At 39.2% G+C, this 18722-nt stretch overlaps 1 protein-coding gene across 1 annotated transcript in view; it reads left to right on the forward strand.

The window, feature by feature from the left end:
* Positions 1 to 18722, forward strand: part of ALK (ALK receptor tyrosine kinase) — a 388017-nt gene that overhangs the window by 352382 nt on the left and 16913 nt on the right. Inside the window, exons 21-24 of the mRNA XM_040351843.1 lie at positions 5578 to 5675; positions 8862 to 8954; positions 12275 to 12376; positions 14904 to 15041. Of these exons, the coding sequence (XP_040207777.1) occupies positions 5578 to 5675; positions 8862 to 8954; positions 12275 to 12376; positions 14904 to 15041 (431 nt within the window). The remainder of the gene's footprint in view (positions 1 to 5577; positions 5676 to 8861; positions 8955 to 12274; positions 12377 to 14903; positions 15042 to 18722) is intronic.

Raw genomic sequence — 18722 nt, forward strand, 5'->3', positions numbered from 1 at the left:
TTCTCTTCCCGCATGTTCCTCCTCTCCTCCCTCTTGTTCCTCCTCTCTTCCCTCATGTTCCTCCTCTCTTCCCTCATGTTCCTCCTCTCTTCCCTCATGTTCCTCTTCTCTTTCCTCATGTTCCTCTTCTCTTCCCTCATGTTCCTCCTCTCTTCCCTCATCCTCCTCTCTTCCCTCATGTTCCTCCTCTCTTCCCTCATGTTCCTCCTCTCTTCCCTCATGTTCCTCCTCTCTTCCCTCATGTTCCTCCTCTCTTCCCTCATGTTCCTCTTCTCTTTCCTCATGTTCCTCTTCTCTTTCCTCATGTTCCTCTTCTCTTTCCTCATGTTCCTCTTCTCTTCCCTCATGTACCTCCTCTCTTCCCTCATCGTCCTCTCTTCCCTCATGTTCCTCCTCTCTTCCCTCATGTTCCTCCTCTCTTCCCTCATGTTCCTCTTCTCTTCCCTCATGTTCCTCCTCTCTTCCCTCATGTTCCTTTTCTCTTCCCTCATGTTCCTTTTCTCTTCCCTCATGTTCCTTTTCTCTTCCCTCATGTTCCTCCTCTCTTCCTTCCTGTTCCTCTTCTCTTCCTTCATGTTCCTCCTCTCTTCCCTCATGTTCCTCCTCTCTTCCCTCATGTTCCTTTTCTCTTCCCTCATGTTCCTCCTCTCTTCCCTCATGTTCCTCTTCTCTTCCTTCATGTTCCTCCTCCCTTCCCTCATGTTCCTCGTCTATTGCCTCATGTTCCTCCTCTCTTCCCTCGTGTTCCTTTTCTCTTCCCTCATGTTCCTCCTCTCTTACCTCATGTTCCTCTTCTCTTCCCTCATGTTCCTCCTCCCTTCCCTCATGTTCCTCCTCTCTTCCCTCATGTTCCTCTTCTCTTTACTCATGTTCCTCCTCTCTTCCGTCATGTTCCTCCTCCCTTCCCTCATGTTCCTCCTCTCTTCCCTTATGTTCCTCTTCTCTTTCCTCATGTTCCTCCTCTCTTCCCTCATGTTCCTCTTCTCTTTCCTCATGTTCCTCTTCTCTTTCCTCATGTTCCTCCTCTCTTCCCTCATGTTCCTCTTCACTTCCGTCATGTTCCTCCTCTCTTCCGTCATGTTCCTCTTTTCTTCCAGCCCAGGATGTTCCTCTGCTCTTCTTAGACAATCCTCATCTCTTCTCAGATTTTCCTCCTCTCTTCCCTGATGTTCCTCCTCTCTTCACAGACAATCCTCTTCTCTTCCCAGATGCTCCTCTTCTGTTTCCAGACACTCCTCTTCTCTTCCCAGACACTCGTCTTCTCCTCCTAGATATCCGTCTTTTCTTCCCTGATGTTCCTCTGCCCTTCTCAGACAATCCTCATCTCTTCTTCGATGTATCCTCTTCTCTTCCCTGATGCTCCTCTTCTCTTTCCAGACATTCTTCTCCTCCTCACACATTCTCCTCCTGGATATCCCGCTTCTCTTCCCAGAGAGAACATTACATTTTGCTGCTTGTACAGCAACAGGTGTGAATTAGCAGACCTCTGCGGGGAGACCACTACTTCCAAACACGATCTTTCTCTATTATTTGGCAGCCAGAGAGTCACTATAACAGTCTGTTAACTAGTGTTTTCAGGAGGTCAGGAAAAAGAGTTTCCCATTTTTTGTCAGCCTTTGCTTTAAGCTAAATGAGCTAAGCTAAGTGTCTATATATACTGGGAGAAAGCTCAACCATTAAGAGTCCACCCAGGAAAAGGTGCAGAGAGACTACAGATTCCATGCAGATGGTAACCTTCTGGAAGTAGGCACCAGAATCCCAGCGCCCTACGGGGCCACTGAGCTAAACACTGAGCTGTCACGCTGCCCTTGATATAAAGACGAGGCCAGAGGACCAGAAGGAAATATACGACAGGCAAGGTTGCCAAAGATCCTAAGCGAGCCGACAGATTAAAAGCATTTAAAGATGGACAACCTATTGAATAAAATCGTCTTTCAATCTGTGCGGCTTTATGGAGTGCGGGGAACGCAGAGACGTTATCCGAAAACATGTCGCCATATAATTTCCGGCTCCCCCTCGGGGTCTTGGCACCTAAGAGCCTACCAGCAGATGTATATTTCCAGGAATTGGCAGCTGTCCGGCCTTGTAGAAGAATGGTCCCCGTTCCGGCGGTGTGATGGAACCCCGCCGGCGTTGCGTCTCTCTCTCTCCCTAATCCTCTGTCAGCCTGCCAGCCTGGCATTGTCAGAGACAATTACTCTCATAAATTGCCCTTAGCACAACAGCCACCATTTTTATGGGACTTTCAGGCCCATTAACGCCGCGGTTCTCCAAGAAGCGAGAACAAGAAAATGGCCTCTAATTCCAGGGAACCGCATTATGCCATTTCATCACATTTGTGTCAGCCGGCATAATCAGGTTTTCCCTTTATTTATTTTTTCTTCTTTTTTTTTTTTTAGAAAACCCTTTCCATATGGTGAACAGAATTTTTAAAACTCTGTATGTGACGTGACCAGGTTAGGATTGGTCCACCCAAAGCTGAGCGTTCTGTCCACATCTTTATGGACTGAGATCCCTCAGTACTGGGACACGGTTCATCCAGTGCCAGAGGCGGCTCTCTAATTAGGCAAATTAGGCAATCGCCGGAGGCCTCATGCTTGCAGGGGCCTCGCGACTGTCTAATTTGCCCGACAATGAGAGAGGAGCCCAGCACCGGGAAGAAGGATTGCGCTGCCTACGGATGGGCGAGAGCGATCTCCTCATGCCGGGACTCTGCACTGTCTGCTAACACCCTCCCCCTCTCATCTCTTTCACGGGGTGAGTTACTGGCCCCTAGGCCGCTATGATTCATGTAAAAAAAGTGATCACAGGGGAGGTCCTCTATGACAATGAGAATGCTGGAATCAGCTCACACAAGGACCAGTGCCCAGGGCAAGGATGTGGAATTGCACCCCCTTACCCAATGCTAATGCATGACAGCAGCCAGGTTGGTAACAGGAAAGAAACCCTGGGAATCCATCACCCCATCCTTGAGGGCCCTTCATTTGCTAACAGTAAAGGATCGGATCACATTCAAGACCCTCTGCCTCACCCACAAATGCACACAAGGAAAGGCTCCTCAATACTTATGCGAGAAAATAAAACGCTACACCACCCATCGCACTCTCCGATCATCTAACCAAAACCTCCTCCACATCCCCAAATACAACTACAAATCAAAGGGAGAACGAAGATTTGCAGTCCAAGGACCACTGTTATGGAACGCTCTACCAACGGATATCTGCATGGAAGAAAACCATCGGGCCTTCAGGAAAAAACTCAAGACCCGCCTCTTCTGAAGGTTTAGGACGACGCCGGATGGAAAGCGCCTTGAGGTGATTCAGTTCGCATGTGTAGCGCTATACAAGTTTTTTACTCACTCACTTACTCACTCACATAGAATGGGTGTACCACCCTGCGCCAATTCTCTGCCCCCTTTGCTCCAGCTGCGCGTGGTTGGCATAGAGTGTGCTCTGCACATGCATGGTCAATCGTTTGCTTTCTAGCGGTTAGAAGGTAGTTGTACGTGCATGTTGTGTTTTTCGTGTCAGCTGTCACAGTGTGACAGGAGATGTGGAGCGTGCAGCAAGGGAGGATCACCCCCTCTCTACCACTGCGCCCTGGGCATCTGCCTCACTTGCCCACTCCTTGTCCTGGCCCTGAGATCTCTACACCTGGGTTCACATCTCCGCTCTCCACTGACCTTCTGAAGAAGTCTTGCTGGATTTTTCACTTTTAACTGATGGTTACGGGGGAACTGGCAACTTCAGAGGAACCTACTTGCCGCTGTGGTGCCCGAGACATATACAAATGATGGATATTTTACTTATGGCTAAAAATATCAGTTGTGGGTGGTCTGGCCTTTTAAGGGCTCCATAGGTTTATATTATAACTCTGCAGTTAACATAGACTTTGTATGTGGCCCCTTCCCACCTAGATACTACTGGTATGTTAGCATTGTATGCCTAGTGATTAGCACTGCTAGTAATCAGAGTTCTTAACATAGAGAGCAATGCCATTACTCCTCCTAACAGTAACCCTCTCTGTAACTCCTAATATTTACCCTCCATGTAACCACAGCACAAATTGCCCCTGTAACCCCAACACTACCCCTCCCTGTAACCCTTACTCTAACCCATCCTGGAACCCCAACACTAACCCTCCCTGTAATCCCAACAATAAGTAAGGATGAGGTCAGGGCTCTGTTCAGGTCATTTTTAAAGAAGTGTTCTCTGTCTTCTCCCACCACACAAAGTCTGACCACATAGAGCATAGAGTAGGTAAAGTTCTGGATTCGAAGCTGACTTTTAACTTCAGTGAACTGTACATGTTTCTTCTGAACCTCGGTGGAGAAATACAGGAAGACCCCCCAAGTGCACATTGCCAAAGGGGATTGTAACGGTCACCACTGTTTATGATATCCCTTCCATCAGTCACGACAGCATATCTGACACTCCAACCAACAGGACCCGATCCATCCCATTTCCCAGAATAACCGAGACACACAGCTCTGGGTTCTGGTTTCAAATGAATGAACACTTTTAATGGTTAGCTCTCAAGGTTATATACAGTTTACAAGGCATGTTTCAGTAATCACAGGAACAATCAAACTCTCCACCCACACATCACACACTGGGGGGGGCTTCAATACACCTTCAGATGGGCTAATTACTAAACATTCCAGACATTTCGGCGCCAGTCTATAATTAACATGACCTAATCACTACACCTGAGAAGTCACATTCCTTTATTAATAGAATTCAAACAAAACACCATCACACAATGAGTTCCCCTCACCCCACATCTTTAGACAGACGGTCTGTCTCCGACAGAAAGGTATTCATACCTGATCATCAATAGGCTTTAAACAGTGTTATCACACAATGAAAGGCCTTTCAGGAGCCAGCCTCATTTAACAACTCAATAGCCTGGGCTAAGCATTGAAAGAACCATTCTATTGACCGGTAGGGTCAGAATAAACCAACACTTAGCTCATATTACAGGATCTTGAGATATTGCAATCAGTAATGTCCCCTGTCCTGTAATTTCTAATTAATATTTCTCAGTCACCCTATGCCCAAAGGGGACACAGGGTGACCCTAGACACAAGAGTTATTAGTGACGCTGGCACAGGAGTACCCCTGATCCTTCCAAAGTCTCTGTTTGTCACGGGTCATTCCGTTACAGGGATGTTATCTTTCTCCCAGGTGAGCCGCAATATGACATTGTGGTCTTGGTAGAAATTTGGTGATAAACGTGCATAAAGGAGCTCCGCAGCTAGGCTGTGGGCTCACTCCACCACAAATGTGGCTGAGAATGCCTCCCTTCCATAGATGGTGATCAGCAGGGTCTCCAGGAAGGTCGGTGGGTCAGAGACCTCAGCCCATTTTGGCAAACCCACAAAGTGGAGATTGCTTCTCCTAAGCCTGTCCTCCATGTCGTCTTGCTTGTCTGTCCAGGTCATTTTAGTAGTTTGATTGCTAAAAATGAGTAAAACCATGGTAAATTCCACAATATTTTAAATCAAGAGTGTGTGCAGACTTAGGAGGACAATCATAGGGTGGAATGGCGATTCCATAAATGTTCATCTCTTTGCAGAACCAGCCTTCCTCTCTCACTATGCTGGACCTGCTCAACGTGGCTCGTGACATCGCAAAGGGCTGCCTGTACCTGGAGGAGAACCACTTTATTCACAGGTAACAAAACCCCCGTGATATGGCCAGTGAAGGCCAAGAGGTGCATGCAAAGTGATCCTTCCAGTAGAACAGGATCCTCTTGTGGGAGTCTTAAACTAAAATAAATTGCAGACGGGATCATGTTGGGGGAGCCTCCTATTAGCTGTGGTGGGTGTGCAGATCTGGGAATTCCCCTGGTGGAGACTACGTACATTCAGCCACGCTGGTGCACATTGCTCAGCCTTAATCCTGTTGTCACTATCAGGAAGCCAGACCAGATAAATGGTGTTCTACTGACATTGAACCAGTGCATGTAGATAAGAAGTGTCTGAAAGAGGCCGGAGGAGATCAGCAACACTGAGATGGGGAAAAATCAAAAACAAGTGTGAACAGTAAAAGTTACCATAGGAAATACAAGGAGGTTTAGATTCAAGGACCAGAAAACAGTTTTGCAGTAGAGCTCAATAAACAGGGACATAGATTTTAAACAGTAGGGTACTTGTGTCTAGGGCCCGGCTGACGTCCTGCAGTGGCATGTATGTCCCTGTGGTTCCAACAGGCATGTATGTCCCTGTGGCTCCAACAGGCATGTATGTCCCTGTGGTTCCAACAGGCATGTATGTTCCTGTGGTTCCAACAGGCAAGTATGTCCCTGTGGTTCCAACAGGCATGTATGTTTATGTTTATTGAGCTCTACTGCAAAACGTTGTTTTCTGGTCCTTGAATGCCCTCCTTGGTCACCTGCAGTTCTTGGTTTCCGTGACAGTTGCCGACATCCTGAACTATTTCTTGATTGTAGCATAAAAATACTTCATGAGTACCTCAAATGGACAGCATCCCCTGAGGAAGCCCAGGATGTGGGCGAAACATGTTGGGAACTCCATCTAAAGTGCTGTATCTATATTAAAATTGTGGTCTATGTACTTGTCATGCCATAATTGTTTTTAAATTTCTTTTATCTGTGTTTAAATAAAATATTTATATATATATATATATATATATATATATATATATATATATATATATATATTTCATCATATAGATTATATTATATATATATTTTCTTATTTTTTGTATATATATATATATATGTGTGTGTGTGTATATATATATATATATATATATATATATATATATATATGAATCTATTATTATTAGTGCTGTCAAACGATTACAATTTTTAATCGCGATTAATCGCATTAATGTCATAGTTAACTCACGATTAATCTATCTAATTTATGACGAATTTCCCCACAAATATCGCACAATTCTGCAAGTGATTATAATTTATTATCGCTGTTTTCTAGCTGATCTAAAACCATTTTTGACATAAAGGGACACTTTTGGACAATCTACAGTTTTCAGGCAGAAAGAAAGGTTTTTATTATATAAAACTACATGTAGGACACAGGACAGACCACTAGGGACAAGGGGGGTGTGTATTTTTTACATACAGTACTGTAATCTATAAGATTACAGTATACTGTGTGTTTTGTGTTTGTTTACTTTTTTGAATTTGGCGCCGTTCTCCGCTCCCGTGCGTCGTAACGTCGCAGGGAACGGAGATCGGCGGCACACAGACACTGTGAATCGAGCGAGGAGGACCCGCCAAGCGAGGAGGACCCGCTCGATCACACAGCGGGGTGGCATCACCGATCACACAGCGGGGTGGCATCGCTGGATTCAGGGACAAGGTGAGTAACTTGCCTGTGAATCCAGCGAGAAGGTAAGCCGCGCCGCGCCGCTGCACACTCTGCACGTCCACCCCGAGCGCTCCCGCGTTAATCGCGTGATAAAAATATTGACGGCGTTAACATGGGTTTGCGTTAACGCCGTTAATATCGCGTTTAACGCACAGCCCTAATTATTATACATATACAGTAAATAATATATGATATTAGATATTAATAATATATTATTTATATAATAAAGATATAAAATGATGATAATAATAAATTAATAATATATGATATATATAATAATCTAATAATAATAATAATTATACTGGGCCAGATTCTCGTACTTTTCCCGCGGCCATAGCGTAAGCCATTTACACTACGCCGCCCCAACTTACTGGAGCAAGTGCATATTCCTCAAGCACTTGCTCCGTAGTTTGCGGCGGCGTAGTGTAAAAGGCCCGGCGTATCCCCGCGTATTTCAAAGGGGGCCGCTTATATTTAAATTAAGCGCGCCCCCGTTCCGATCGAACTGTGCATGCGCCGGGCTAAAAATAGCCCAGTGCGCATGCTTCAGTTCTCGGTGGAAAACGTCAATGACGCCGACGTGTGCGTCATTGACGTAAAGTCGTATTCAAGAACGACTTACGAAAACGACGTACCCGACGGGAAAAGACGACGCGGACCCGACGCCATACTTAACATGGCATATGTGGGACTGGCGTAAGGTTACCCCTCATATAGCATAGGTAACCTTACGCTTACGCAAACGACGTAAGCGACGGTTACGTGACGCGATTTCGTTCGGGAATCGGCATATCAGGCTCATTTGCATAAACAAATGAGACCTGAACGTAAACGCCACCTAGCGGCCGGCGGCGAATTACATTTAAGATCCGACAGTGTAAGTGACTTACACATGTCGGATCTTCAGCGTATCTATGCGAAAATGATTCTAGGAATCACTCGCATAGATACGCGGGCCAAAAAAGAGAGATACGATGGTGTTTCCTGAGATACTTCATCGTAACTCTACTGAGAATATGGCCCACTGTGAGTGTGTGTATGTGTATATATATATATATATTATTAATTTAATATTATCATCATTATGTATCCTTATTATATAAATCATATACAAATATAATTTATATCATCTATAAATCATATATTATTCACTGTATGATATCGTATATTATTAATAACAATATGTAAATGATAGATTATATAATAGGAATATAATAGTATATTTATACAGTGTATATTATGATAGTAAATAAATAATATATGATATACTAACAATATAATAATCTCTCTCTCTATATATATATATACACAGTATATAATATGATATTAATAAATTCATAACATAAGAATAACGAATAAGTAAAGTAAGCTGAGATTGTAAAGCGCGTTGCAAGCTGTCCGTAGATCGCAGCATGGAAGAGTTTGATGGTCGGGGATAAGAATCCACAGGCGTGTCACTCTATTGATTGAAGGTGACCTTATTAAATCAATCACTTTATTTCAGGGACATCGCTGCGAGGAACTGTCTGCTGACATGTCAGGGGCCCGGCAGAATTGCAAAGATCGGCGACTTCGGAATGGCCCGCGACATCTACAGGTAATCTTCCTACAAAGACGTTCTATTCAGGGTGGTCGCCTGATATCTTGGGTGCAAAATCAAAAATTTTGGATCATTAGGACTAATTTCATCCCAATGGGAAAGGCTGAGCGATGACGTCATAAACGATAACGAACATTCCGAGAATTTACCTGTAAAGAGAACCTGTCATGGCCGGGCTTATCAAGGATCTGATCAGGACACTATAAAAAATAATTGAAATCCGTTATTTATTTCCTAAATTCTATACAAAGTGGGCCAGATCCTCGTAGCGCAGCGCATTCCTACGTCCGGCGTAGCGTATCTCTGATACACTACGCCGCCGTAACTTACAGCGCATTTTCCTTATCCTCAAAGAATTTGCGCCGTAAGCTATGGCGGCGTAGTGTAACTTTGGCGGCGTAAGGGCGCGCAATTCAAATGTATGTGATGGGGGCGTGTTTTATGTTACGTAATTTGTCGTGACCCGACGTAAATGGCGTTTTTTTCTTAACGGCGCATGCGCCGTCCGTGGGGGTATCTCAGTGAGCATGCTCGAAAATAAACCGGAACAAGCCAATGCTTACGACGGTGACGTCATTCTATGCAAAGCCCTATTCGCGAACGACTTACGCAAACGACGTAAAAAAGTTACGGCGGCGTAGTGTATCTTTGCTGATGTAATGGCGCCTAATTCAAATGGATGTAATGGGGGCGTGTTTTATGTAAATACGTTGTGACCCGGCGTAAACAACGTTTTTTTTAACTGCGCATGCGCCGTCCGTGGGGGTATCCCAGTGCGCATGCTCGAAATTAACCCGCAACAAGCCAATGCTTCCGACGGTGACGTCATTCTATTCGCGAACGACTTACGCAAACGACGTAAAAAATTCAAAATTGTACGCGGGAATGACGGCCATACTTAACATAGGATACGCCTCATATAGCAGGGGTAACTATACTCCGGAAAAAGCCGAACGCAAACGCGTAAAAAAATGCGCCAGCCGACGTACGTTCGTGGATCGCCGTATCTACTAATTTGCATACTCGACGCGGAATTCGACGGATAACGTCACCTAGCGCCGCGAAAAATGCACCTACGATCCGACGGCGTACTAAGACGAACGCCTGTCGGATCGAGCCGAGATGCCGTCGTATCTTGGTTTGTGGATACAAAACATAGAGACGACGCGGGAACTTTAAAATTACGCCGCGTATCAATAGATACGCCGGCGTAATTCTTCTGTGGATCTGCCGCAGTGTCTTTATCAGGGAGTGAGAAGATACATTCCAAGGGGCAGATCCTCGTACAGCGGTGCATTTTTTTCAAATCCTGAAAGAAATCCGCGCCGTAAGTTATGGCGGCGTAGTGTATCTTTGCCGGCGTAAGGGCGCCTAATTCAAATAGATGTAATGGGGGGCGTGTTTATGTAAATACGTCGTGACCCTACGTAAACGACGTTTTTTTTTTAACTGCGCATTGCGCCGTCCGTGGAATATCCCAGTGCGCATGCTCGAAAACAAACCGAACAAGCCAATGCTTACAATGGTGACGTCATTCTACGCAAAGCCCTATTCGCGAACGACTTACGCAAACGACGTAAAAAATTCAAAATTGTACGCGGGAACGACGGCCATACTTAACACTAAGTACGCCTCATAACAGCAGCTTTAACTATACGCCGGAAAAAGCCGAACGAAAACGACGTAAAAAAATGCATCGGCCGGATCGCCGTAAAAAGCTAATTTGCATACTCGACGCGGATTTTGACGGAAACGCCACCTAGCGGCCGCCGAAAAATTGCATCTAAGATCCGACGGCGTACTAAGACGTACGCCTGTCGGGTCGATCCCAGATGCCGTCGTATCTTGTTTTGTGGATACCAAAACAAAAATACGACGCGCAAAATTTGAAATTACGCTGGCGTATCAATAGATACGCCGGCGTAATGCTTTTGTGGATCTGGCCCCAAGTGTTCAAATGATACATATCAAATGTTCTGATATGAGGTCCAGATATTTGTGTATCAGCAACATGGGCAAAACCACAAATTTTCCCGGCGCTTTAAATGATTATTATTATATTTTTTTAATACATTTTTATTAATTTTAATTTTTTACACTGTACTGGAGCAGAGAACCGGTGGGGGGCGGGGGGGTGCTGCCACCTCAAATTGTGAAGCGGGGGGGGCCTGAATTGAGAAGCAGGGGGGCCACAAATTGGGGTGGGGGAGGTTGCCCTGGGGACTTCTGGACCCCTTACAAAAAAAAAGAAATAAAAAAGGGGGGGTAGCCATCCGGGGCCCTGGGAACCTCCGGCCCTTTAATAAAAAGAAAAAAAATATATAAACATTTTTTTTTTAAATGTTATAAAAAAAAAGGGGGGTTGCCATCCGGGGCCCCGGGGGACCTCTGGGTCCTTTAATAAGAAAAAATAAATAAATTAAAAATATATATATTTTTTAAAATTTATAAGGAAAAAAAAAGGGGGGGGGGTTGCCATCCGGGGCCCTGGGGACCTCTGGGCCCTTTAATAAAACATTTTTTTTATAAAAATTATAAAAAAAAAGGAGTGTTGCCATCCAGGGGCCCTGGGGACCTATGGGCCCTTACAAAAAAAAAAAAAAAAATGAATAAAAAAAATATATAAAAAAAATTTTATAAAAAAAAAGGGGGTTGCCATCCGGGGCCCTGGGGACCTATGGGCCCTTTAATAAGAAAAAAGAAATAAATAAAAAAATATATTAAATATATATATATATTTTAAAATGTATAAGGAAAAAAAGGGGGGGTGGGTTGCCATCCGGGGCCCTGGGGACATCTGGGTCCTTACTAAAAAAGAAAAAGGAATAAAAATATATATATAAAAAAAAAAAAACATTTATAAGAAAAAAAAAGTGGGGAGGGGGGGAGTTGCCATCCGGGGCCCTGGGGACCTCCGGGCCCCTTACAGGTGTACTGCCTGTACCCCCCTGATGGCGGCCCTGCCTGCAGTGAAGTGGTTGAGGTGAAATCTCACTTGTGCGACTTGTCCTGCGACTTGTCCTGGGACTTGGGACTGCAAAGTCGCCTGACAAGTTCCCCCCCCCCCCATGATTTCCAATGAGAGACGTTCCTATATGTGAGACTTCATAGTAGTCCCCGCACTACTTTGGTGGGACTTTGATGCGAGTTGGGGTCCACAGACCTCAAGTTTACACAGAGCCTTCCCTGAATTCACGGCAAAATGGCGGCCACAGAATCGCGGCAAAATCGCTCGACTGTCAAGTGGCAGTAGTGTGAAAGGGGCGGGGCCTTTCCTGGTTGCGATGAATGAAGAATGTTGGTCTCTCCTTCCTCAGGGCCAGTTACTACAGGAAAGGGGGGTGCGCCATGCTGCCGGTGAAGTGGATGCCCCCCGAGGCCTTCATGGAAGGAATATTCACATCCAAGACCGACACCTGGTAAGTCCATCTTCACAGCCAGGGGGAAAAAGTATTCAACCCCCCGCCGGAGCCTCTCTGATCCCCCTTCTGGAGTGCGATTGCAGCCCAATGACCTTTCGCTGGTTCGGGGGAATTCATTTTCCGTCTATAGGGGGGGCTACATTACCCCAGAGCAGGGATGGGGAACCCCGCCCACCCCCAGGGGATTGGGAACTACATTTCCCATGATGCTCCACTACACTGCACAGTACATGAGGATCATGGGAAGTGTGGTTCCAAAACATCCAGGGGGCCGAGGTTCACCATCACTGCCCTGCTGTCCTGTTTTATTCTATTACTTCATATTCTATTCTATTCTTTTCTATTCTATGCTGTTATATTCTATTCTATTGTTTTATTCTATGATTTTTTTTATATTCTATTAGATTCTATGAATGAATGAATGAAAAACTTATATAGCGCGGCACATGCGAACTGAATCGCCTCTGGGCGATATATTATTTTATATTCTATTTTTTTCATTCTATTACTTTATATTCTGTTCTTTTCTATGCTATGCTGTTTTATTCTATTCTATTGTTTTATTATATACATTTATTTTATAATCTATTCAGATATATTATTTGATATTCTATTATTTTCTATTCTAGTCTTTTCTATTCTATGCTGTTTTATTTAATTCTATTGTTTTATTCTATTAATTTATTTTATATTCTATTCAATTATATTATTTTATATTCTATTCTTTTCTAATTCATTATTTTATATTATTTTCTTTTCTATTCTGTGCTGTTTTATTCTATGTTTTTTTTTTATGTTCTATTAAAATCAATTACTTTATATTCAATTTTTTTATTCTATTATTTTATATTCTGTTCTTTTCTATGCTATGATGTTTTATTATATTCTATTGTTTTATTCTATGAATTTTTATGTTCTATTAAATTCTATTATTTTATATTTTATATTCTGTTCTTTTCTATTCTATGCTGTTTTATTCTATTCTATTGTTTTATTCTATTAATTTATTTTATATTTTTTTCAATTCTATTACTTAAAAAAAAATTCTTTTCTGTTCTATGCTGTTTTATTCTATTAATTTATTTTATATTCTTTTTTTTATTTTTTTTATTTTTTTTTTTTTTTTTTTTATTTTTTTTTTTTTTTTTTTTTTTTTTTTTTTTTTTTTTTTTTTTTTTTTTTTTATTTTTTTTTTTTTATTTTTTTTTTTATTTTTTTTTTTTTATTTTTTTTTTTTTTTATTTTTTTATTTTTTTTTTTTTTTTTTTTTTTTTTATTTTTTTTTTTTTTTTTTTTTTATTTTTTTTATTTTTTTTTTTTTTTTTTTATTTTTTTTTTTTTATTTTTTTTTTTTTTTTTTTATTATTTTTTTTTTTTATTTTTTTTTTTTTTTTATTTTTTTTTTTTTTTTTTTTTTTATTTTTTTTTTATTTTTTTTTTTTTATTTTTTTTTTTATTTTTTTATTTTTTTTTTTATTTTTTTTTATTTTTTATTTTTTTTTTTATTTTTTTTTTTTTTTTTTATTTTTTTTTTTATTATTTTCTATTGTTTTATTCTATTAATTTATTTTATATTCTATTCAATTCTATTATTTTATATTCCATTATTTTATATTCTATTCTATTCTAGCCTTTTCTATTATATGCTGTTTTATTTAATTCTATTGTTTTATTCTATAAATATATTTTATATCCTATTCAATTATATTATTTTATATTCTTTTCTTTTCTATTCTATGCTGTTTTATTATATTCTATTGTTTTATTCTATTAATTTATTTTATATTCTATTTAATTCTATAATTTTATATTCTATTATTTTATATTCTATTATTTTATATTCTATTCTATGCTGTTTTATTTTATTCTATTGTTTTATTCTATTCCTTTTTTATATTCTATTTTTTTTATATATTTATTTATTCTTGTATGTATGTGTGTGTATATATATATTGATTATTATTATTATTATTATTATTATTATACACAATTTATATAGCGCCAACAGTTTACGCAGCACTTTACAATGTATAGGGGGGACATATATATATTTTCTTTCTATTCTGTTCAATTCTATTATTTTATATTCTATTCATCCTTTTATATTTACTTTATATCTTACATATTTATTGTAATATGGTTCCATTTCTAATTCAAATTCATTTTCAAATTCAGATTAATGTTCAGACTGAAATTCGGATTAATTTGTTTTGTTATAATATATTTCGGATTCATGAAATTTTGTTACTCTTGTGATTCGAAATTCAGATAACGGAGGATCCTCGGATGACTGAGGAGAGCGCTTGTAATCCAAAGCACTCGCATATCAAAGCGAGTTTCTCCATAGAAGTCAATGGAAATGAAGATAGTTCGTTCCTCATTGACTTCTATGGCATGCAATACCGGGTGGGCCAGAGGTGGGGAGAATTCATCCGAACTTCGATTGATAATGAAATGATTGTGTAATAATGAGTGGGTGTGTTCTTATTGCTGTCCTCTTCCTCTCCTCTCTCCTCTCTCTGCAGTCTTTCGGGGTCCTGCTGTGGGAGATTTTCTCGTTGGGATACATGCCGTACCCCAGTAAGAGCAACCAGGGAGGTGCTGGAGTTTTGTCACAAGCGAGGAAGGATGGATCCGCCCAAAAACTCTGCCCGGGCCCCGTGTACGAGTCCGAATTTCTTATTTATAACCCCCCAGGCAGCTTCTGCTTAGGGTCCTGACTCCTTATATGGACTGTCAGTAAGCCCGCCAGGACTTAGCCTAACCCCACCCCTACCCCACCCCCGAGGCTTCCTCCCATGCTGTATGTTTCTTTTTTTCTTCTTTTTTATAATTTTTATTTTTTTAAGCTGCCCTGTTGTGATTTTTTGGGGTGCTTTGGTGAAAGATCAAGGGGCCAATTCACATAGAAATGCCCTGGCGCAGCGCATCAGAGATATGCTACGCCGCCGTATCTTACCTGGCTCTAAGTCAAATCCAGGAAGATTTTGCGCCGTAAGTTACGCGGCGTAGTGCATCTCTCGGCGCGTAATTCAATATCAACGGGATGGGGGGCGTGATTCATTTAAATGAAGCGCGTCCCCGCGCCGATTGAACTGCTCATGCTCCGTTTCGAAATTTCCCCGCCGTGCTTTGCATGAAATGACGTCGCAACGACGTCATTTTTTTGAAGTTCAATGTGACTTACGTCCATCCCTATTCACGGACGACTTACGCAAAAAATACAAACATTTCAAATTTCGACGCGGGGAACGACGGCGATACTTAACATGGCAAGTCTATCTATACGCCGCAAAATAGCAGCTTTAACTATAACGCCGGAAAAAGCCGACTAGTACGACTCGTAAGAGAATGCGACGGCCGCGGCGTACCTTTGTGGATCGACGGAAAAAGCTCATTTGCATACCCAACGCGGAAAACGACGAGAGCTCCACCAGAGGGACGCCCAAGTATTGCATCTAAGATTCCGAAGGCGAACGATGCCGTACGCCTGTCGGATCGAACCCAGATGCCGTTGTATCTTGGTTTGAGGATTCAAACTAAAGATACGACGCGGGAAATTTTAAAGTACGCCGGTGTATCAGTAGATACGCCGGCGTACTTGCTCTGTGAATCTGCCCCCTAGGGTCTAAACATACCCCTGGTGACAAGTGAGCCAACCAATTCCACCAATGGTTCCAAGATCGACGCGTTTCGTAGCTTGAACCGCCGCTTCTTCAGGGGTTTCCGAATGCGCAAAATGTCACCACTTTCAACAGCAAGCAGATATTTGGTATGGGGTGGGCGTCACCACCGGGAGCCGGCGCTGGAAGGGAGTTATTGAGCGTGACCGGTTTTGCTGCGGGGTTGGTGTTTATGGCCTCGCTCTCCGCTGTGTGTGGTCCCGTGCTTTGACACCGCCCCCCCCCCCCGCCTTTTTATTATTTTTGGCTGGGGAAAGGTTGGGTCATCCTCTCCGCTCTGATGGTGTGGGGTAATAATCATATCCAATATCTGCTTACTGTTGAAAGTTGCAACATTTTCGCCTTTCCCTGAAGAAGCAACAATTCAATCTACGAAACGCGTTGGGTCTTGAAACTTGAAGAATGCGCAAGCTAATTATTATATGGACCATGTTTAGTCTTCCTTAGCACTGGATGGTGTACTGAACAGATAGTTATTCTGGGATGTGGCACTGTACAAGTTCTCCCCCCCGGGATATGGTCGTTTTTTTTTTTTCCTAATTCAAGCTAGTCATGTGACACCCGAGTCTTATTCCACTCCACCCCTTTCCCTGGCCTGGGGGCGGTCCCTTGCTGATGCTGACGTCGCACAGCTATCTGCTTCAATGAATTATAAATTGGGGGCAACGCGGTGCCGCCCCCCAGGAGGTGGAGTCATGACACCCTGCATTCATTGGATGTCCTCAGACTACCTTCTTAAATGACACTAGAAGGCTGAGGACATCTTGTGGTCAAACAGTAGTACTGTTAGGGAGCGCTTCCTGAGCCGCTTTCTTTTTTGTACTCCATTCTATTCTTTTTTTTTTCTTATATTCTATTCTATACTATAGTTTTATTATTTTATTTGTTATTCTATTCTTTTATTTTATATTCTGTTTTATTCTAATCTTTTATTTTATTTTTCTATTTTATTTTTTTATATACTATTTTATTCTGTTTATTTTTTCTATTCTTTCATTTTATATTTCATCCTATATTTTAAACTCTATTCTATTTTATTATTTTATTGTATATGCTATTCTATTATTTTATTTTATATTATATTCTATTATTTTTTTCTATACTGTTTTATTATATTCTTTTAGTTTTATTTTACATTCTTTCATTTTATATTTTATCCTTTTTTATTCTATTCTATTCTTTTATTTTATATTCTATTCTTTAAAATGTTATTATTTTATATTATATTCTTTTATTTTATATTCTGTTCTGTTCTATTCTTTTATTTTATATTATATGCTGTGTTATTCTAGTCTTTTTTTTATATGTTATTATTATTTTATTTTTTATTCTATTTGTTTTCTATACTGTTTTATTCTATTCTTTTATTTTTTTTTTATTTTTTTTTTTTTTTTTTTTATTTTATTTTTTTTTTTTTTTTTTTTTTTTTATTGTTTTTTTTTTTTTATTTTTATTTATTTTATTTTTTTCTTTTTTTTATTTTTTTTTATTTATTTTATTTTTTTTTTTTTTAATTCTTTTATTTTTTTTTTTTCTTTTTTTTTTTTTTTTTTTTTTTTTTTTTATTTTTTTTTTTTTTTTTTATTTTTTTATTTTTTTTTTTTTTTTTTTTTTATTTTTTTTTTTTTTTTCTTTTATTTCTTTTTTTTTTTTTTTTTTTTTTTTTTTTTTTTCTTATTTTTGTTTTTTATTTTTTTTTATTTTTTTATTATTTTTTTTTTTTTTTTATTTTTTTTTTTTTTTTTTTTTTTTTTATTTTTTTTTTTTTTTTTTTTTTTTTTTTTTTTTTTTTTTTTTTTTTTTTTTTTTTATTTTTTTTTATTCTGTTATTTTATATTCTATTCTTTTATTTTTAATTCTGTTCTGTTCTATTCTTTTATTTTATATTATATGCTGTTTTATTCTAGTCTTTTATTTTATATGTTATTATTATTTTATTTTTTATTCTATTTGTTTTCTATACTGTTTTGTTCTATTCTTTTCTTTTATTCTTTCCTTTTATATTGTATCCATCTTGTTTTTAATTCCGTTTTATTCTTTTATGTTATATTCTTGTTTTATTCTATTATTTTCTATTCTATTCTATTTTTTTATACTGTTTTATTATATTAAATGTTTTTATTTTCTATTCTTTAATTTCATGTTTCATAAAATAAAATCAATTATATTCTATTATTTTATATTCTGTTCTATTCTTGTATTTTATATTATATGCTGTTTTATTTTATTTTCTTTCATTTTTATATTTCATCCTATATTTTAAACTCTATTCTATTTTATTCTTTTATTTTATATTCTATTATATTATTTTATTTTATATTCTATTTTCCTTTATATTCTGTCCTGTTCTATTCTTTTATTTTATATTCTATTCTATTTTTTTTTCTATACTGTTTTATTATATTCTTTTAGTTTTATTTTCTATTCTTTAATTTTATATTTTATCCTTTTTTATTCTTTTATTTTATATTATATTCTGTTTTATTCTAGTCTTTTATTTTATATGTTATTATTTTATTTTATATTCTATTTCTTTTCTAAACTGTTTTATTCTATTATTTTCTTTTCTTTCCTTTTATATTGTATCCATCTTGTTTTTAATTCCATTCTATTCTTTTATGTTATATTCTGTTTTATTCTATTATTTTCCATTCTATTCA

Source organism: Rana temporaria, chromosome 4 (assembly GCF_905171775.1).
Source record: "Rana temporaria chromosome 4, aRanTem1.1, whole genome shotgun sequence".
In the NCBI taxonomy this organism is placed as follows: domain Eukaryota; kingdom Metazoa; phylum Chordata; class Amphibia; order Anura; family Ranidae; genus Rana; species Rana temporaria.